General features: G+C 38.0%; 2 protein-coding genes across 4 annotated transcripts in view; one reads left to right on the top strand and one right to left on the bottom strand.

Annotated features, from left to right (window-relative positions):
- Positions 1-173: 173 nt before the first annotated feature.
- On the bottom strand, positions 174-20993 carry zyx (zyxin). 3 transcript variants are annotated; one of them, XM_020927883.2, is made up of 10 exons: positions 20702-20993; positions 11280-11512; positions 9916-10181; positions 9281-9376; positions 6149-6742; positions 5645-5774; positions 4733-4902; positions 4114-4292; positions 3433-3553; positions 174-2779 (listed from the first exon to the last, which is right to left on the bottom strand). In XM_020927883.2, exons 2-10 carry the CDS (start codon positions 11497-11499, stop codon positions 2669-2671), a joined length of 1887 nt encoding a protein of 628 aa, XP_020783542.2. In that variant the 5' UTR covers positions 11500-11512; positions 20702-20993; the 3' UTR covers positions 174-2668. The 3 variants fall into 3 exon arrangements, with proteins under 3 accessions (XP_020783542.2, XP_055019723.1, XP_055019722.1); XM_055163748.1 differs by lacking the exon at positions 20702-20993 and adding an exon at positions 20275-20429; XM_055163747.1 differs by lacking the exon at positions 20702-20993 and adding an exon at positions 19968-20250.
- Positions 20413-21858, top strand: part of fam131bb (family with sequence similarity 131 member Bb) — a 63808-nt gene continuing 62362 nt past the window's right edge. The window contains exon 1 of the mRNA XM_055163749.1: positions 20413-20622. The gene's annotated coding sequence lies outside the window, so the exon portion shown is untranslated. The remainder of the gene's footprint in view (positions 20623-21858) is intronic.

Below are 21858 nucleotides of genomic sequence, written 5' to 3'. Positions count from 1 at the left end.
TGATTGACACTGTATTAAATTAAAATAAAAAATGTTTTGTTTGTTTATACTGTATATTGTACTGTATATTTTGTTTTTTTTAGTTGTCCATCATTGCAACAACTGGAACTGGAATCCTTCTCCAGAAAGGAACACAGATACTGTCAAAATACTAACAAAAACAAGACAATTAGTTTAAGAGCAGATTATTTTTTATTTAATACAGCCAAAAAGCGCAGGTTGAGGCTACATTATTTTTTGGATGTACAAATCCACAGATATGAAAACACAATTTATAAATGTCACAACAAATAAAAGTACGGTAATAGCAAAGGCATCTTGATGGTCACATAATCTCATGATAAAGAATTGATAATAAAACAAGCAGCTGCTACAGCAATAAGGAAAATGCTACCGTCTACAGCCAGCAGATGGCGTTGAATTATAGTTGTATTGTGGTTCTGGGTTGGCTGCACCAGACAATGAAAGCATAAGTAACAGTTTGATACTAGATAACAACTTTTTAAAAAGGTACACTGTGTAACATTTCTGGTGGAGTCCATCTCCCTAGAGACAAGCAGGTAACACAATCAGGTGGCAACCCAAGGCATGTTTTTCAAGGCATTTTTGAGCAATAAAAACACCCATAATTAGATAAATGCATGCTGAGTAAGTTTAATGCCATACTGTGGAATATTCAAGGCAAAGCAATTACATCTCCATGGAGACAAATGGGTAGCTCATCCTACACCAGAAAAGTTACACAGTGCTCCTTTAAGTAAGCAAAGAAATAAGGCAGTGAAAAAGGCACATTGCCCAATAAAAGATAACAACACAATAGGTAGAAACATAATACCGTACAATAACACAATTACACATTAACAACATAGACTCCAGAATAGTGGTACAATTTGTGGCAATCAAGAATACTGGATTCACAAAACAAATAAGAAAAAAAGGTTATGTTTTGATATACCCTTTTCCTCCAAATTTCAAATATTTGGTCTTATGAGTTTTATTCCTTGAGCTCCTTAACATTGGAACAGTATGTTGTTTTTGGAAATGACCATACACAAATTAGAACGTACACATTAAAATATTAAAGCAATTATGGAAAATGCTTATAAAACATATGACTTATATCAAATCTCCTCGATAGGTCCCATTTATGCCATGCAATGCTCTAGCAATGTTTTCTATAATTGTTCTTTAGAAAATCTGTGCTTTCGTTTGTTCATTTAGTTTGTTCTTATATCGTCATGCATCTCAATTTAATAACAATGTGTATTTTGCGCCACATATTTATTCTTTAAAGAGGACATATTATGCTTTTATGCTGTTCAAGTTTTCAATATTAAACTATAACACGTACTGTAGATCATTATTTAGTTTTTTGTTCAACTGTAATACTGATTTAAAACAGCTTAATAATACAATGGGTTAAATGACTTCCTCTTTAACACTGCGGAACTGATAGGCACTGCTTCTTCACAGTGGATAGGAAGTAGGAAATTCTCAAGTATTACCATTGAAAAATATTTTTAACCGTACATAAATGACCCGTCGTCTGAATTTGTAACTAGAGAGAAGTGGGCGGAGATAAAGAGCAGGAGTAGGAGGTTTTTTTAGGGGGCGAATCAATCAAATACAACGCTTAAAGAGCTAATGGTGCGAGACTAATGTTATTTAAAATTGTTAAAACCTCATAAAAGCTAAATTTGCATAATATGTCCCCTTTAATTTTATTCAAAACAAAGCTGGTTTGCATTTCTAACCCTCTTCACGTCACAGAAAAACAGCAACATTCATAAATTTACATTGATTTGCAGAGCAGTTAGAGCCCTAATGGCGTTTTTCGTTGGTCCGCTACGCCAAGCTAAGCCGACACACTGATGCGACGATAACAAAGGCAACTTTTATTATAGGAGTGTTCTTTAGATCAAACCTTTTGTGCAAGTTATGCTTTTAGAGTAAACATACAATTGGCACAGGAGAAACCATATGGCCGTTAAAGCCATACTGCGGGACATTCCAGGATGTGTAACCAGCTAAACTTTCACAGAACACTGACACATAAATACTGACATTAAACTATTCAGAGACGATGTAGTTTTTATGGATTATTAAAATATGAACATGAAGAAGGAGAACATACAGGCCAAAGCAGCAGGCCAATTTACGAGTTAGATCTAGAGAGGTGAGCCTGCTCAGAGACTTTTTTCCAGCAATAAAAACATGAATTACTTGTGCTATTTGTCTAGTTTATTTGCAAAAAACACAAATTATTCTACCATGTTTATCAAATGAAAACAACAGTGAGTGGGCGCAATCAAAGGCAATGGAGTAATAGTACAAAAATACAGACAATGCTTTTGAAAATACTGAAGAAACTGCAAGGGGCCAATGATTACTTTAAATGGCAATGAGATTAGTGCCATTAGCGTCATTTATTGAGTTGGAATGTTCCGTAGTATGTCTTTAATGGCCACATCAAGAGTTTTTGACATTTTCACAAAGGGACACCAGGTCAATGCAGTACATTACCTCTGCACTGAAGTGGGACTGGGAAATACTACAGTAATTCAGCATGCATCCTCTCATTCAGCCACTCACTCCCTGTGCTCTCTCACTGTGTAAAGGCAGATCTGATTTGGTTCAGAGTTTCACTGAGTGGCACAGACGGGCCCCTCTACGCCGCTCGCTTGGCTCGCTGGGTGTGGCACTTCATACACAGGATCTTTCCGTCCAGAGGATAGCAGCCGTTTTCATCAGCCTCAATGGAGAGAGGGCGGGCACAGTCCTGAAAAATTATGTTATTAATTTAATATACATGAGGTTCCCACTTTTTTTCACTGACAAAATTTCATTGACTTTTTCATGACCTAAAGTGAATTTTCCATGAGTTTACAGCACCTACATGTGTAGAATTGATCAGATTTTTAGGGCCAAATATGAAATGTTAATCCTTTCCACTCATTTTATGGTTTGGTATTATAGATTTTTAACATTCAAAATTCTGTCCGTGCATTTATTGTTGTCTCTTTTAAACAAAAGGCGCATATGTTCAGAAATAATCATAATAGCCTAATGAGAACTTAATAGAACACAGTATTTGAGTGAAAGAGATACTAGAATTCCATGTCTTTTCCAGGATTTCCATGACCGTGGGAACCCTGTATACAGAGCTGTACTGTGTAATATTCTAATGCAGAGATGTTTTGTTTTCCCAGAAATGTTTTGCAGTATGGCATAAACCTTATCTATTTCCACGGACAAGCTGGTGGCTCTAAACCTAACTGAATAAACACAAAATAGATAAGTTCAATGCCATACTGTGGAACCTAAAGATCTCCATGGTGACAAGTGGGTGCCCCTTGAGATTGTAATTTCCCTAGTAATTTCAAATGAGTTGTAATAAAAGACCGTCCCTGTCCCTGTCCCTGTCCCTCTTACCTCACATCGGTAACACTTAAGATGAAAGTTTTTGTCGAGGGCCACCACTCGAACTGTCTCCTCGCTACCTGGAGCTGGAATAATGGGCTCATTGCAGCTCACGCACAGAGGAGAGAAACGCCTGCAACACACACGAGATGATTTTGTGACATTCAGAAAGACACTTTCCAATAAACTCCTTATCCACAGGTTTCAGAATGATTACATTTTCTAAAGGAACAGTGTTAATTTCACAATTTAAAATGAGAATATGATAACTTTTGAATTGGTAAATGTCCTCAAAATGTTGCACATAACAGGAAGATGAAATAGTTTAAAACAGAAGTGGAGGGCAAGTCAGAATTGTATGGTAGAATTAGTATTTTAATTATCAAACTGCAGATGTTATCTCTCTTATTACTGATCCTATGAAACTAAAACTGGCACAAAGTTCAACATCTTCTCTGTTGTCACAATTAACTACAGCCAAATGTATAAAACGTGAATGCTTGAGAGAACAGTTAAGAGAACATAAACGCTCAAGATTAAATTTGCAGTTTTGTGGACCCAATCTATGAAAACAACTGCTAAGGCTCAACATTGGATTTTCAGTTTTATACATCTATTCACAATGTTTAATTTTAAGTGCCCCTGCTTCCATTTAAATACTATTCTAGAACAGAAACAGGCAGTGAAAGGCACCTGTGGTAATCCTGAACACAGTAAGGGTTGTTGTTGTCATCGGTGATGAATGGCGCCCCCTCCAGGACGCAGGAGCAGGTGCTGCAGCGGAAACACTGAGCATGGAAACACTGTCCGACAGCTTTGAGCACACGGTCTGTGATCCTCTCTCCACATCTGGAGCACACCGCCAAAGAGTTCTACAAACATATAAAAATATATATTACATAATTCATAGTGTATTTAATGTAGATACACCTAAGCAGGGAGTAGAAGTCTAAAATTAAATGCAGCGGAAATAGCAGTTTGAATAGTTGTGCATCTTGTAAAGCACTTTCCCAGATGCCATTTTACAATTTCCTGCTTTATTTATTCACTCTTTACAATTTAAGATCCTTGTCACAAAGTATCAAGCGTGCTAAACCTGTAGTTAAGACTGAAATACGGGGAATTCTTATATTATTTCACATTTAAATTTTTTCTCTAATGTTGTTTTAAATAAACCTTGTGAACAGCGTCTTGATTTTAGGACTTGAATTGCAAAGCTAATCACTATTTCAATATCTGTATCTGAAAAAAAACATTTTGTCCATAATTATTCAGCCCTAAAATAGTGTATTTTATTAATCCAGCCTCTCACCATGTAGCAGTCTTCACACTCAGGGGAGCCGTCCCTGTCGTAGAACTGCATGCCCTGCAGGGGGCGATGGCAGCTCATGCAGCAGAAGCAGTTGGAATGAAAGAGCTTGTCCATGGCTCTCACTGCAGGCTGTGTGCGGGACAGCGCATCACCACATTTACCACAAACCTCTGGAGAGAAACAGCAAAGCAAATTATTTTAGTCTTAACCAAATTATATCTTCACATAATTATAGAAGATTGTAAGGATAGGCAAGAGTAAGGTTCTCAAAAAATAACTAAATAAATGGATATCCACATATTAATCAATACAAAAACAAACATATAAAACTAGATATTTATTTGAACAGGTATTGACCCTTAAAAAAGGACCAATTTGAACATTTCCTGAATAACACGGTCTTGTAATAGCCTGATTCATGAGCCGGTTTCACTTCGTGGAAACCGTCTGAACTCGCAGCATTAGGATTTGTTCGCTCGACCTTTTTTTTCATTTAACCAATCGCTGCTATTTGGTCATGACTGGTAAATTAAGCTTTTCCCAAATCCCATAGGAAGAAGGGCAATAGCATCTTTCCCCTTGATAAAATTCACCAAACATTCTCTTTGTTCCGTCTTTAAATCCTCAATCTCGGGAATTGTTGGCAACACAGAATATATGGCTGTTCGCTGATTGGCTGGTGCCCGGACTCCCACTTGCGGGGTTTTTGCAAACCATCTAGTGTATTCCAATTCCTGCCCTAGTCGCTGGAGAGACATGAAATTGAGCGGAGGCACTAGGTGGCACCAGCCTGGCTAGTCTTGTAGTGTCTTAAGCACTAAAAGCTGTTTGTTCTTTTTCTACAGAAGAACAAATGCATACAGTACAGGCCCTTACTCTGTGTTGCAAACCCCTCTCTTTATGTCCTTGTACCTGTAGGAGGGGAGGTGATGACTGGGGCATGTGCGTCCATGTTTTTCATGAAGTCCTGTGTCATCCTCTCCAATTCCTCCACCTCCCTCATGTTCAGAGGGGCTCCTCCGATGTTACCAGGGACAGAGGGCTGCACGCAAAACACAGTGAGTACAACATTTGAGTTACTGAAATTACAATGAACAACAGCGAAAATTTATATCTCAGTTATGGTTTTAAATCCAAACTTTTTAAATGTGCTAAGTTTTTGACAAATATTTGCACTATTTATAGGCAGTATCAATAAAGTTATATAAAATTCTAGTGTTTTTTTTTATTACAATTTGAAAATATGGTGTTGAAGTGACAAACAAGAGACACAAACACCTCTAACTGAGTAAATGCAAGATAGATGGAGACAGGCAGGTAGCGAAACCCCCCAGCAGAAAAGTTACATTGTGCGCCTTTAAAAGACAGAGTTACTTAAAACAGGACGATGAAAACACATAAAGCGAGGCAGCATACCGTTGACGAGGGGGGACTTTTCATTGGCTGGTTAAAGGATGCTGAAGGCGGGGTCACCGTCTTGGTTAGAGGGGCACTAGGAGGAGGAGCACTAGGAGGAGGAACAGCAACGTTTTGGTTTGCGTTAAGTTGACTACCAAACGGAGATGCTCTAGTGTGATTGGAGGGAGCGCTAGTGGCATTATTTTTGTTGAAAGGACTTGTGGGTGCTGGTGGAGCTGCAGGAGGAGCCGCGGGAGGAGCTGCGGGCGGTGCTGCAGGAGGGGGAGGGAATGTATTGGTAGCTGGTGATGGACTGGTTCTCTGTGCGCTACTAATCGGCCCGCTGTTCTGGTTTAAACTCTGGTTCAGTTTTTGTGCTAAAGAGGCTGCTGAAGTTGAGGGTTTTCCCCCGTAGGCGGTTTTGGGGACGACGGGGGGTGCAGGGCTGCCTTGCCGATTGGTGGTCCTGGCTTTGAGTTCTTCGGCCCAGGGAGCAGGAGGCGGTCGGTCGCCCATCTCTGGAGGAGGGAGGAAGGACAGCACAGGTTTGGGAGCAGTGGGAGGAGGAGCGGAGGGTTTAGGGGCTGGAGCTGATGAATACTGGTTGGGTAACTGTAGAAACACAAGTAAAAATTTCTTTAGTAAGTTTGTAAAAAAAAAAGTCTCAAAAATCAAGTAAAGTTGGCACATGCAATCCTACTGACTGCGTTTACACCGTATCGGGTCCTGTTTAGAGCCCAGTTTAGTCCTGATGTAGACCGTGTTTGGTCCTTTTCTAGTTCTGGTTTAGTCCTGTCCGTCCAGGATTAGTTCTGAATCCAGTCCCAGTTTAGTTTTGATGTGGTCAGTGTGAAAGTGTAAATACACCCTTGAACATTAATGCATTCACAACTGAACCTAGGGCCCTAGGGCTGACATATACTGAGCACAAATCATACGTAGTCCTTTTGGGTTTATAGCAAAGTGGGTTTAATCATAGAATCTTGCAACACAAATTGAGGAACTCATTCTGTTTCCTGATTGGGGTAATTGGCTGGTGAACCAAAACACTAAATGTACAACTTTATCATTATGTGAAATGTTTCATTTAATTGTGAATAAATTACAATTGTTAACAGAATTTGATTGAAAGATTTCTATGGCGTTAGGTTAATGTCTTATCAAATAAATATCGCACTATTCACAAAAACATTTCTTGGTCCAGAAACAAATAGAACAACATTCACAAAAATAATTCATGGCTTATAAATAATGATGCTCAAATGTTTTATTTTTTTGTTTTTTTAACAGCGAATCACATCAGCTGAAGTTCAGTCATATGGTTTATGGTTGACAACATTGTGTTACTATTGCACACAGCAGTAGTCGTTAGGTCCATAGGTTGCAGATAATTTTCAGGTTGACTGGCGAAAATGATGGGGGAAGGTGGTTTGTCAACTGTAAGTATAACTTGTTTATCTCCTCGTCATTTAACTTGTCATTTACTTGTGACTAAACTTAAAGTATTTGAAAGCATTTAGTTAAGTTTAGCAAACGTTAGTTCTCATTTGAGTTGGCAGACTAGCAAGCCTGGCTAATGTTAGTCAATAGTATTCATTTAACTTTTCGTATGAGCTGTGCACATTTGTACTAAACAAAAACGGTAACTGCTTTGAGTAGCCATGGATATACTGAACCATGAAGCAGCTGAAAACCCAGCTAACTGGCTCGTCTGCATTGCTAGTCAAAATGACAGGGCCTGGATGATAATTTTCCCTTTTAAGTTCAGTCATAAATATTTGTGAATGCCGTTATATTTGTTTCTGGTATTTGTGAATGTTATTTGAAGACAATAACCTATCTCCATAGATATCCTTCATCTGAGGACAGGGACAAGTCTTGTTCACAGAGGTATAATTTGAATAATTATATGTATTGTAATAGCTGAGTGTGTATGGGTCTTGTTCATGAAATATTTAAGATCTTTAACCAAATGTTTTTATTTGAAATCTCAATCATGTACATTTATTAACTAACAATGGAAAAGCCTGTCAAGTCAAGCTTTGAGAATATTTTGTTCCTATCTGCAAAATAAAATATTAGAACAACAAACATTTATCTTGAGACACAGAGAGACCGACAGAAAGGGAAAAAGAGAAAGGGGAGAGAGAAAGAGAACAGAAAGCCATACATGGAAAGTGTTTTGTCCAACTCGCTCCATTTTAATCACACTATTCTGCTTTATGCCTCCTCTCTCTCCATGAATCACAAACTATGTTCACAAACAGTTCATTTTTCTGTGAGCTTTAGACTACGGCAGACGAATCTGTGATAAATAATCATATCTGGCAACATTTCAGGCCATTTCTGCAGACTACCATTATTTACAATGCATGACTCATTCTCCTCTGAGCTGGCTCTGTTCCATTACTGCAAATTCACATCACTTTCTTTATACAAAGTGTCTTCTTATGTAAGTGTGCATGTATGTTTAGAGAAGGAAGATGTCAAAAAAAAAATCATAATAAGGCAATTGTTGTTTTTGGAGTAATGCAAAATGTTTAATATTAGTATTTGGTTTGTAATAAATATTTTTAAAAGGGCTGCAAAAATCTAAATCAAAATACAACAATTTCTGGATATTCCTTCAAATAGGGGTATAAAGTAAGGCTGTGAATTTAAAAATTATTTCAGTGATGCTTAAATTCAATTACAAATGTGTATTGATTACACAATTCACTTCTATTTAAATTGACATGTTTGCTTGTTCTGCAAAACCTGGAACAAAGCCTCTTCTCTGATCTATAAAGTGTCACAAAACATGACCAAAAACATGAATTAGGTCTATACTGTAGGTCTGCAGTTTATTTTTGATAGTATAGAATAGAAGTAATCGTTTGAAATGATCACTTCAATTATGAGACAAATAATTGTAAACATGATTTTTGCTGTGATTGAGCAGTGCTGGTATAAAGGATGGAGTTTATTTCATAATCCATTAATTTTTTATGACGTACTTGAACCAAAGAACAACAAGACATTTACAGACACATTTCATTTCTTTCTAAATATCTCATCAGAATAAACAATAACATTTTCATCAGTGTATCGCCTAAACAGAGTGTGTGTTTGCATTAAGACGTATTAGATCTCATTATTTGGCTTCTGTACCTTTGGGTTGAAGGGTCCCCTCGTCTCCATTTCAGACAACAGGTCAGTCAGAGAATCCAGCTGCTTATCAAAGCTCGTCTGCTTCTCTATTGGTCTCTGAAATAGGAATAATCAAAAACGTTTCAAATCTGTATGCCAAAAGTACAATTCATTTATCAACACCATGCAAAAACAAACAAACAATTTCATGGTTCATTTAATAAAGTGGCCTACATGTTCAAATCTGTGTGTCAGGCTGTAATTGTGTATTCAGGAGTGCCGTAACTTAAGTTATATTGCGAAGTCCATGCTTTTGCCACAAGATTTTGAGCAATAAATATTACTAAAACATGACTCAGGCTTAGTGAGGTATTGACTTAATGCCTTTACTGTAACTCCTAATCACTTGATTAAGTTACTAAGCCTGAATAATTCTTAAAAAACTATTAATAAACTATGTGCTCATTATGAATCAAGTCTGTCTTGATGTTTTATTAAGGTTTGTTAATGTGTAGTTATTATGAAGTATAACACTAAACTGTAGTAACTGTCACTGTAGAAGTAAACAGATGTTGTATTTGCCTAATTGCACAAAAGTCTAGGGTAAATTTGGAAGAATATGACAAAACTTAAGGGGTACTTTATTTTAAACTTACCACTACGTTGCTTGGCACAGTGGTATTGGAGGCTGGGAGAGGTGGAGGGGGTGGAGGAGGAGGAGGGGGCGAGGGGCAGGTGGGTGGCACGCTGCCCTCGAACAGAGCTGGAGGGGGCAGATCATCAACAGGAGGGGGCAAGTCATCCACCACGGGGGGAGGGGCAGGGAAGGCGGGGGCATCACCTGACACTGACAGGTGAAACTCAGGGGGAGGCGCTGGCAGGTCGTCATCCGCAGGTGGAGGAGGGGGTGGAGGTGGAAATTCTGACAAAAAAGGAGACAGTCAGTTGTCATGGATATAAATAAAATGTTGTAGCGTTGTGTTTTCTAAAAATTAAAGATGTACTATTTAACTTTCCACAGATCTGACCTGTTTTTTTGGCATCACCTGCTTTTCTCCATGGACAAGTTTAATGCCTTAATGTGGAGCATTCTAGGCAAAGCAATAGCATCTACATGGAAACAAGTGAACGATGTACCCTCCTCCAGAAAAGTTACGTAGTGCACCTTTAACTACAGTACAATATGTAGATGTGGGGGATTTATTGTCTATAAAATATTATTGTTAATAGTACAGTAATTGTTGTTTGATGAAAACATTCATTTAGTTGGCTGTGAGAAGAAGAACAGTTACAAAAGAGTTTTTTGGGTTTTTTTTAAAGCGTAAACTTGTAAACACATTTAAACTATTCACTTTTGTACTTATACCTCAAGCAAGACATTTACAGGCACGTTTTAGCACATTTCCCAGGGATTGCAAAAGTGTGTTCTGATTATCATTATTGACAGAATCCCCAATTAACAAAAAACTAATTTTTCTCAGTATCGCTTCAGTTCTGTAATACAGGGGTCCCCAACCCCGAGGCCGTGGACCGGTACGTGGACCCCATGCCTCCTTCCGTACGCTGCGCCTCTCAACCACAACTAAAACCAGGACTAAACCAGGACTAAACCGAGGACTAAACCGAGGACTAAACCGAGGACTAAAACCAGGACTAAAACCAGGACTAAACCCAGGACTAAACCAGGACTAAACCCAGGACTAAACCCAGGACTAAACCCAGGACTAAACAGATGTTGCCTGTACTGGTTCTCGTAATACATAAGGGGGCAACTAAATTGAATATTGTTGAAATGCAGATATTTGTTTTAATATAACAAGTTCTAAGGTTTAGTCACAAATAAAAATGATCAAGTTGAACATTTCTAATTTTACTTTTAAATATTTACAATCCCTTTTAATCAATAAATCAATAATAAATAAAGTCAATCAATGAATCTGGCTTTTGACCCCATCTGGGAGTGTGACATCACTTTCTAGAAACTCACCAGCAAGTATTGACAAAATAATAAAATATTTACCGTCACATATTGTCGGTGGAGGAGGGGGCAGGTCTCCCACTCGCCCGATCACCGCGGTGCTGGCTGGCGTTGGTGATGGGCCCGAGGGGGGGGTCTGGCTCTTGGGTCGTGGAGGTGCTACGGAGGCAAACTTCTTTGGCTGGTTGTAGAAGGAGGGGGTGGTGACTTTGAAATTCAGCGAGGAGGTCACCATAAATGGCTTGCTGCTACTGTTGTCCATTTTATGTGCTTGTCTGTGGAAAACGTAAACATTTTGGTCACTTTAACGGCTGCTGCTTAGGAACAAGACACAGGCAATAACTGGGTTTCAGATGACATCATGACATTGTTCAGGCTTATAATATTTTATGGAATTGGGCCAGGTTAAATTACTATTGTTATTATGTAGGGCTGTAGAGAAAAGAGAGTCCTGGTTGACTAAAGACATTCCCTGTGCATCGATTAAACGACTAAGAAATGGCACAAAAACTGATAGCGATTAGGGATGACACGATATCCAAATCTCTCGATACAATATTACCACGTTATGCATTTCATGGTACAATATTTATTGCACTATTTTTGATATAATTGTAGATAGGAAGCTTTTTTTTGCTTTTAAAATAGCCTGACAAGAATTTGGTGTGAATTATTTCTGTGATCATCCCAAAAATGTAAGTAAAAACATATTTCTTCATGTTGCGTGCACTGAAAGGAGTCATGGGATATGTAGTTCCCGATGTTTTTAGCTATTGCTACTATAAAACCATACATTTAAGCAAAGGATTTTGTAATCGGTATTATTGTGATACTTATGACGATATTATATCAAGAGATTTCAGTTACTGTTACATCCCTAATAGCGATAACTACTTTTAAACAACATCCTAATGATTGATAAAACAAGATTATATTGTCCAGTCATAACCAAAACACCATCTAACTCACGCGATGCTTTATGTCAACTAAAAAAAATTTAAAGGATTGACTGACTAAACAACAAAAGGACAATAGCCCTGTTATTAAGATGAAATGAACAATGATCATGCTCAAAACATTTTACAAATCCTCCTTTCTATTTCTTATAATGAGAATAACCACATAGATTCTCCCCATCTGAGAGTGACATTTTTGTAACATCATTGTCCACATTGAGGCTGGGTTCACACTTGCACACACACCACATAACTACAACTAAATCCAGAACTAAACAAGGACTAGACTTGGACCAAACCTGGTCTACACCCCGACTCAACTGGGGACAACCTGTGACCATTCCAAGACCAAACCAAGACAAGAGTAATCTGTGCTTAAATGAACTGATCTTATTCATTACGCTGTTGATCTAATGTGCCAAAGATAATATTTCTACAACTAAAAGCTTCATCCTTCAGCTCTAAAGTAACAAGTCTGTATTCATCTCCTTTGTTCAGCTCAGAGGTCAAAGGTCATGCATTCCTTGGTGGCGTAAGCGTCCGAAGTATTCCGTCAGTGAATTAGCGGTGACGCATCAACAAAACATGTCCCCTGCAGTTAGGTTTAGTACACGTAATTATTCCCAGACACTGACTGTGCAACGCTGCATGATACATCAGTACAAATTAGAGAACTTTAGATTATGTGGTTGGGTCTAGAGTCATTAAATAAAACATTAAAAGTCCATTCTCATTAATTTTTTTTCCGTTTCAACAGTAAAATTAATTGGTTTTGACAGTAAAATGTTGCATTATATGATGAAGTTACAAATGGAAAAACACACGCGTAACGTTTCAGCTAACAATTACAGCAATACATAATTATTTTTCCTAACAATTTAGTGCAATTACAGGAAATCTTGTAAATAACTAGTTACACAAATACATATTTAAGCTTTGAAATTGCTTAAAACGTGCACAATGGGACTTTTCTGGTGGCATTGCCTGGAAAGTTACACAGTATGGCATTTAAATGACTGCACAAAATATATATCGCCATGGAGACAAGGAAATGACACAGAACCAATGCACATTTTTCAAAGTATATTTAAGCAATAATAAAATAAATGCAAGACAGAGGTTTAATGCCATACTGTGGAACATTCCAGATACAGTAATTACATCTTCATGGAAACAAGCAAGTGATAGACCCCACCAGAAAAGTTCCACAGTGCACTTTAAACTGAAAAAACAAAGATAAATGAATAAGACATAAGACAAATATTCTGAATTCAATTAATTTAACTCATTCAATCCGGGTTTGGTCCTGGTTTGAGGTTAGTTTAGTCTTGGTTGGGTTCTCTTTTAGTCCTTTGTTAAACCTGATCAGTAGTCCAGGTTTAGTTCAAGGTTTCAGTCTCAGTTTACCCTTGAATTGCACTTTATTTTTCACAATAAATACGAGCTAGAATCCTATTGAATGAGGCTCAGCGCTGACCATAAGTGTTTTCAGTAACCTGCGTCAGAAAAGGGGGAGCTCAAATATTACACTTGGTGGTTAACAAATGTTGATCTAACCTCAATGTCTCCACCAAAATTCCTCACTAAGTCTAAACACATTTCTCAGAAGAGCCGTGGACGCGACCTCTAGTGAAAGACACCATTTTACCATACTGACCCCTGAGATCTTTTGTTATTTAGTATTTAGATATGGAAAGAAAGAGGAGAATAGATAAAAGCATGTTCCTTTTCAACTATCAGAAATATAAAAAGCTTCATAATAGCTGTTTAACCTTGTATGTAATTTTAAAGCTTAATTATCAGTCAATATGTCTGTCATGTGCTGTGTTAAGAATGTAAGGCCAGGCAGTATAGTAAAAAAAAACTAAGTCAAATTTACAATTTTTATCTTTGTATTAATCAATAACAATTTTCAATTACATTTTTCTTATTAAAAACACATATCTATTACTTTCTATCGATACAATGTAACTTTAAAAACAATAAAGTAGCATTAGATGATTAGACCATGAAGAAAAATGAATAAGAAATGCTAAAATGTATTCTGTATTTCCATGGGTAGACTATATACAGTATTATATTCATTTCTCTCCAGCGACTAGGTCAGGAATCGGAATACTCTAGACAGTTCACAAAAACCCTGGAAGTACAAGTTCGGGCACCAGCCAATCAGCGAAGAGACACACTTTCTGTGTCAGAAACGATTCCTGAGATCGAGGATTTAAAGCCGGAACAAAGAGAATGTTTGGTGAATTTTATCACGGGTAAAGACGTTATTGCTGTTCTTTCTACGGGATTTGGGAAAAGCTTAATATACCAGAAAGCCCTGTTAGTAGCGCATTACATACGTCACGACCAAATAGCAGCGATTGGTTAAATGAAAAAAAGTACCTGCGTATCGTCAAGCGAACAAATCCTAATGCTGCGAGGTCAGACGGTGAAACCGGCTGATGAATCAGGCTGATACAGTATGTGCAACCTCTTTACAATCCCTCTTACAGTTTTTTTTTAAGGCTACCAGAAACAGGCATTAAGCAGAGATTTTATATTCCCTGTTATCCAAAACGTATTATTTACTATTCATTTCTGAAAAAGACACTGCCACGGTGGCCAGTTAGCTAAAATGTTTACTTCAAGCTCTGCTAATACATTTGACTAAAGAGTGACACAGCTCTTTTGCTACTATCTAATCTTCATTCCATTTTGGTTGGGACATGGGCATAGGTTCAAGTTCTGACAAGACAAAATGCCTCTAGAGCACGGGAGAAATCTCTTTGGTCTTCTAGTGTTTCTCTTCTCATTTTAAGGGGCTGCATCCGTCCAAACGGCAAAAGAAAGTATGGATTTATTGACTGTTAGCGCAAACGTAACAATATACAGTACAGTATATCCAATTCTCAGTGCAGCTACAACAGGACAAGACGCAACTTATATGAGATTGACTCCTTCGGGGGGCATGGTCTAAAGGTTTTGCTCGTAATCCTGGTATTCAGAAAATAATTGTATAAAGTCTTGAGGGTGACAGTATTGGATGAAGCGTTTGTCTAGGACCGAAAGGGTGGCCGGTTTAATGACAGTTTGATTACCAATTCAACATTCAACAAAGGATGGATTATTTGCTTTTGAACTCACTTTTTTCTAGTTTTTATAGGCAATTTTTGTTTATTATTCTAATTTAACAAATCAATAAAATCATATATAATCAATATAAAAATAAAAAACAACAACTACACACACATACAAAGGACAGAGGCTCAAATAATTACCATATTTGATATTCTTTACTTATACTAAGTAGTTAACACTTTTTTGTTTCATGGTGGCGTTTATTGTATCATAAATTAGACTTTATGATGATGATGATATACTCAATAAAAATGTCTTTATATGTTTATATATAAAAAAAAAGCACATGCCTTAATTTGCCAAACTGGGTCAAAAGAAAAACTTAGGGGACTGAACCAAGATGAGACTAAATCTAATGAGGAATTTCACTTTCCCAAAACAGTGCGCTTCTTTGTGTTGTTATTTTCTTGCAATATCGATTAGTGTGTTGGCCAATACTGCGGTTATTATTAATTTGCAGCTGATGTCATCAACATTTCCTGAAGTGTGACGCTCTGCTCTGTTTTAGACTCTTAGACTTTAATCTGCGCTTAATTTTAATGCAATTTGACCAGAAATAGCTTATTTAGTTGGAATTATAATGGTCTCTCATATAAAATGACCTAAACAGGACCATAAACACTCATATCGATCATAAGCTCCTAAAAATGTGATGTGAAATCCTTTTTTTTTTTTTTTTTTTTCTTGAGTTTTCAGGCGATCTTAACCTAACTTTGGTTTCTACCTGGACGACTGAGGGATTTTACACACATCATTAGCCTAACTTTCCTACACATCCTACCATTAGAGATAAATGCACAACATCCCCAGCATGATGTCACTGCAAAATATCTTCTTTTTTTTTCTTATCGATTATTGTGACAGCCATTATTGCAATATTGATATTTTTTGTGTTATATTGTGCAGCCCTATTTATAATATCGTTACCATTTATTGTAATGTTTTCCCGAACAACACAACAACTTCCAAATGTGTTATTGTGCTTCTTGACGATAAGCCTAAATATAGTAAAAGTAATTATTGTACTACATTTAGCCTCTCCTGGGTTCCTAAAAGCTTCTTGTCAGTCTAAGGTGTAGACTGTGATTTATCCTTCCATTAGCTCCGTGTATCTACCTCGTCTCTAACAGATGATGTTCAATGTTCCTCAATTATTCAACACTGAAAATACTTTGCCCCATCTGTTTCTCCATATTGTCCCAAAGGAGTGGTAACATTAAGACCAGCCTCCCCTCTCCTCTCTCCTCTCTCTCTCACTCACACTTCAGCCCACCATCATGAGGTAACCCGATCCTTCAGAGTGGAGGCCCTGATCCGAGGACCACTTTTGGCAGCGCACTTCAGTGACATCATCCCTTTCCTCAAATCAGATTTATACAAGTTTTCACATGAAGAAGACTAGACTGGAGCCGTTTACATCATAGTGTTACAGATGGATTACAGAATATTACTTCTTCTCTTTCCCACAGATTTAAAGGTACAACTTTTTCGATCATGGGTCTGTCACCTGTTTGCCTCCAATGTTCCACAGTATGACATTATTAGACAAGTTTTCACATCTAAGACTGGACCGGAGCAGTTTACCTAATAGAATTACTTTACAGTGTTTCAGTGATAGTGACACGCAATCTTTATTTTCATAATTTCATTTAAAAGGTGTATTGCGTTAGCCTGAAATCGTCTAACTTCAATGGTAGGTGGGTACTTTTTTTAATTAATCACTGCCATTTGGTCGTGACATATGTAATGCGCTACTAACGGGCCTAACTGGTATATTAAGATGTTCCAAAATTCCGTAAGAAGAAGGGCAATAACGTCTTTCCCTTGATAAAATTCACCAAACATTCTCTTTGTTCCGGCTTTAAATCCTCGATCTCGGGAATTGTTGCCAACACAGAATGTCCGTCTTCGTCTACATCCATCTCGACCGCTTTGTTTACTGTTGTGCTGTACCACAAAAGAAACCCAGACAGGTGCTTGAGTTTGACGTTATGGCTTCACAGCTCTTCGCTGTTTGGTCAATGCACGGTCTACAACTTCCAGGGTTCTTACAAACCGTCTAGCGTATTTTGATTACTGACCTATTCACTGGAGAGAAATGAAATTGAGCGGAGGCACTAGGTGGCGCCAGCCTGGCAAACACTGCATAACATTTATAGAGAGGGTCCGCCACCTGCCGTCTTTCTGTGAAGGGACTCACCACTCCACAGATCTGACACCCAACTTGAACTTGGGCAACATCAATATAAATAAATATGTTTAAAACTATCCAGTGGAAAGACGACAAAGCATTAACATCTGTAGGGACGTGCAAGTGGCAGACTGTTCATCAGAAATATTATTCTTTAAATGCATCTTAAATGATTCTACAAGCACAAAATTAGTAAAAGCTGTTAACTGACTAATTTATTTCACAGCTTGTTTTTAGATTAGTGAGAGAAAATGTTAACAGTGGGGGTCCACCATATTAATGCTTTATTAATGAGACAGACAGATTTATAATTTATTCATCATTATGGTTGAAGCGCCAAATGGGTCAGGCTATTATTCAAATGAGTATCCAGTTTTGATAATAGTTTTAGTATCAATTATTAGTAAATCAAATTGTTTGGACAGTTGTCTGGATATTTAAGTATAATTTGCCTTTGAGCTGTTTTAATAGGTCATTTTCGGTTAGAGGGTGCAGTTACTAGAGAAGAGTTTAAAACAATGTGTGAAGCTCGTCATCATTTTGCCTTTGGTTAAAACAGGAAGTTAATTTAACAAAATACAAAGCTGCATCCTTTGAACGGTCATAAGGATGTGCAAGTGTGATGACTCATTTGGCTCTGTAAATAACGGCTTTGTTTGAACACGAAACTACACTATAAAGAAGTAACCACACACAATCATGCCTATGACTAAACTGTGCAATAGTTTACTCTGTTGTCCATAGTTAAAGGTGCACTATGTAACTTTTCTGGTGGGGAGTCTGCCACCTGCTTTTCTCATGGACGTGTTATTGCTTTGTCTGGAAGGTTTCACTGTATTTATTCAATTTCTATAGATTTTTTTTTTTTTTTTTTTTACATTTTAGCATTTTTAGCATTTTAGCATTTTTATTGCTAAAAAAACACCTTGAACCTCTCCATAAATTGACCTATAACTTAACCTGGTAGCATACCTGCTCGCCTCCATGGGAATGAATTTAGTTCACAATGAAAACTAGTTGTGGCAGCGCCTTAAGCACAAGTACAAATCGTAAAGGAAGTGTCTTTACAATGAAAAGAATCAAAAACGAGGTCTTGGATTTACATTGCAGGTTTCTTGTTACAAAAATAGTGTGATCGTAAGCTACTTCAGCTGCTTTAGGGCAGAAACGTGGCTAGTACCAACCACTAATTGCTCACTCACTACTCATTCACACTTAAGCAAGACAAGTAAAGTGTCTTGCCTAAGGACACAACAGCAGTATGCACAGGTTAAAAGATAAATCAGAGAACCTTGAGTTTTGTGAGCGAGCGGTAAAACCTCTCAGCCACTTTCATGATTAACAAAAATAAATTCTGAATAGTTAACTCAAATACAGTGACAATAAACAGCAAACAACTTTATGGAGATGGCGGGATGGCTTGACAACTGCATGATTTATGGTAATGAAAGTTAAAACCATACTAGATGAGTTTTATAACATACTGTGGAATATTATAACTGAAGCAGGTGGCCAGGCCAAATAAGAGTCAGGTTTGAATGTAAGGAGTAAGGATACATGTTTTTCTGCATTTTTCAGAGCAACAAATATACAAAATGAAAAAAAAAATAATAATAAAATTTTATTTTAGTCTCACAGACGCTGAGGCTTTAATAGTAAAATCTTATTTCACTTTCTGAATGACACAGGACTTCAACCCAGCCAACCTGCAGTTGGTCTGTTTGGTCTGTGTCATTGTATCAGTGTGTTCCTGATGAAAATCTCTATTGTTCGAAGGTTAATAGCACACCACGTTTCTGGGAAAGCCTGTCTGTCTGGGCCGGGGGGTCATCACTGTGGGACAAACAACCCTTTTCAGTCCAATCTTACAGGTCACTACACAGTCATGGCGCACGCATGCTGTTCTCCTTTCGAGACAACAGTGAAATCTGTCATAAAACTGGCACAATAACAGCTGATATCCATGGGGTTCAGAATGATGAAAAATTAGCACAAAATATTACATCTTTTCAAATGCCACCTATAAAAAGGAGGCATAATGTAGTCTATTTCGAAAAGCTGGACACAGATCATTAGCATAGTCATTATTAGCACATGAAACACATTTTGCGGAGATCACTGAAACCCAATGCTCCCTGGATCCTCAGAAATAACCTAATTTAAACCTTTTTTCCTTTTTTCTAATCATCACAACGCATGTCACCACTTCACAAACAAGACTATTGCGCATAAAAATAGGATTTCCTTGAATTCCTTTGCGCTCCACCCATCTGGAAACCTCAATGATAAGATTAAACAGTAAAAAAAAAAGAGGCCAAGGCAACATGACATTATATTTGCGTAATCAGAAATAGCAAACACCATAAAGCAGCTAGGATGTGCATCAAAATCAAGGCTGCGCTATGGTTCGTCTTAGCTTGGCTCGATAGCAATGACAATCTCATAGTAAATACTCACGTTTGCGACCAACAACGAGTCTGCGGTCAATGCGTTTAGCGATTTAACAGCAAAACATCATCGCATATGAGACTGACATCGATATATTAACATAAAACGATGGTTAAACGATGATAGTACGACTGCAGCTGCTTCTGTTCAGGTGGTGGACGTGAAGAATCGTGCGTAAAATCAACCTGGCCGTGCGTCAGCGTGAAGCGGTGAACGTCAGAAATGTGCCGTGCAGTTTTTTTTTTTTTTTTTTTGTCTTGAATGAAACTAACCCCATAAAAGCACACGGTTTCAGACTGTCACGTCGTTTCCTTACCCTGATGCCACTGCTGCAGCCCCGGCTTCTCCTCCTCTTGGCTGCCGAAAAGTTAGCTTCACTCAACTTTAGCACTTCCTGTTTCCGCATTGCCCAAATCTTATCGGGTTGTCATCGGTGCAGACTTACGCTCAAGTTCAAAGTATTTTAATGTTTTAGCCAGAAATATTTCAACACAACGAGGTATGATAGCCTATTTAACATACAGTCACTTATATTTTAAATGCATTCATTAGAGAAGTAAACAATCAACATAGCATTACGCATTTGGATAGTTTTGTACAGCAATGCGCGCAGTGTTGTGTGTGAATCCTCACTGGGATTGAAACGTCGCCTTTACCTTATTAGGTAAACTGAGACTTGGATCACTATGTACTATACAATACTCAATTAGCCTCCTCCCATTGTGGCAACAGAACACACTTACCTTGTTGAAACAGCTGTTAGTAAGAATTTCCTCTTTTAAGTTTTTGTTCTTCTTTTCTCCAATCTCTGTTCTCAGTAAGAGTGTTCTAACTTCTCTTTTCCAGACCCACCTCCTGGTCTCCAAAAGGAATGACACCACTCTTCCAAACAAGTTCTTTCTCGTTTGGCTGTATATTACACTGTAAACAGCACTGCTCTTTCTCTCTCTCCCTCTCTGTCTCTCTCTCCCTCTACCTCCCTCCTTCCCTCTCCCCCTGTGTTAGGTGTGTGTGGTGGTTGGGGCAGACCCTCCTCTTCCCCTGCTCTCCCTCTCTCTAGATTCTTGCAGCATTCTTCATTCAATGACATCAACCCTGTTGCCTCTCCTTGTAAGGTCAGAGAGGGAATGGAGGGAGCAGGGAGGGAGAGATAGGGCTACGGCTTGATTAAATACAGACATTGGAGCGGCCAGGCTGGGGTAAATGGCTACAATGACAGAAGAAGTGCAGTGTGGAAGAGGCGAGAAGCCTTTTGTTCCTCCATTTGAAACACATGTTTTCTGTCAGACAACAACAACTAGCTCCACTTTGTCTTTCAATAAGTAACGCAAGGCACTTTAAGTCATGCCACTTCATACACATGGTAACTCAATGTTCCTTACAGATTCAGAATATTACAAGATTAAATAAAAGATATAAGTAGGCTAATGTCACGTACAAAAACATTAGTGTGACTGTGAATGCTTTGTGTAGTGATGGATTCTGCTAAGCAAACATGCGGAGCAGACTAAAGGCTAGCTTACATTTCACTTGCACACACACCACATGAAAACTGGGACTAAACATGGACAAAACCCAAAAAGAAACCTGAACTGGACAAGAACTAAACAATGACTAGAACAGGACCAAACCAAGTCTACAATAGGGCTAAAACAAGCTGAATTTCAGACCAAATAACAACAAGCACCCTTATACTTATTCACACATGTACACACACCATAAAAACTGTGACTAAACATGGACAAAACACTTAACTGGGCCAGGACTAAACGGGGACTTGAACCGGACCAAACAAAGTCTTCACCAGGACTAAACTGGCACTGAAACCAGGAATGAACCCTCAGCAACAGTTGATCCGCTTTTCCATTTGTCACAGTTCACATACTCTGCGCCTGAGTCA

Source organism: Boleophthalmus pectinirostris, unplaced genomic scaffold (genome assembly GCF_026225935.1).
Source record: "Boleophthalmus pectinirostris isolate CB_2022bp ecotype Guang Dong unplaced genomic scaffold, ASM2622593v1 HiC_scaffold_6, whole genome shotgun sequence".
NCBI lineage: Eukaryota > Metazoa > Chordata > Actinopteri > Gobiiformes > Gobiidae > Boleophthalmus > Boleophthalmus pectinirostris.
This window is presented reverse-complemented; position numbering and strand designations above follow the sequence as displayed.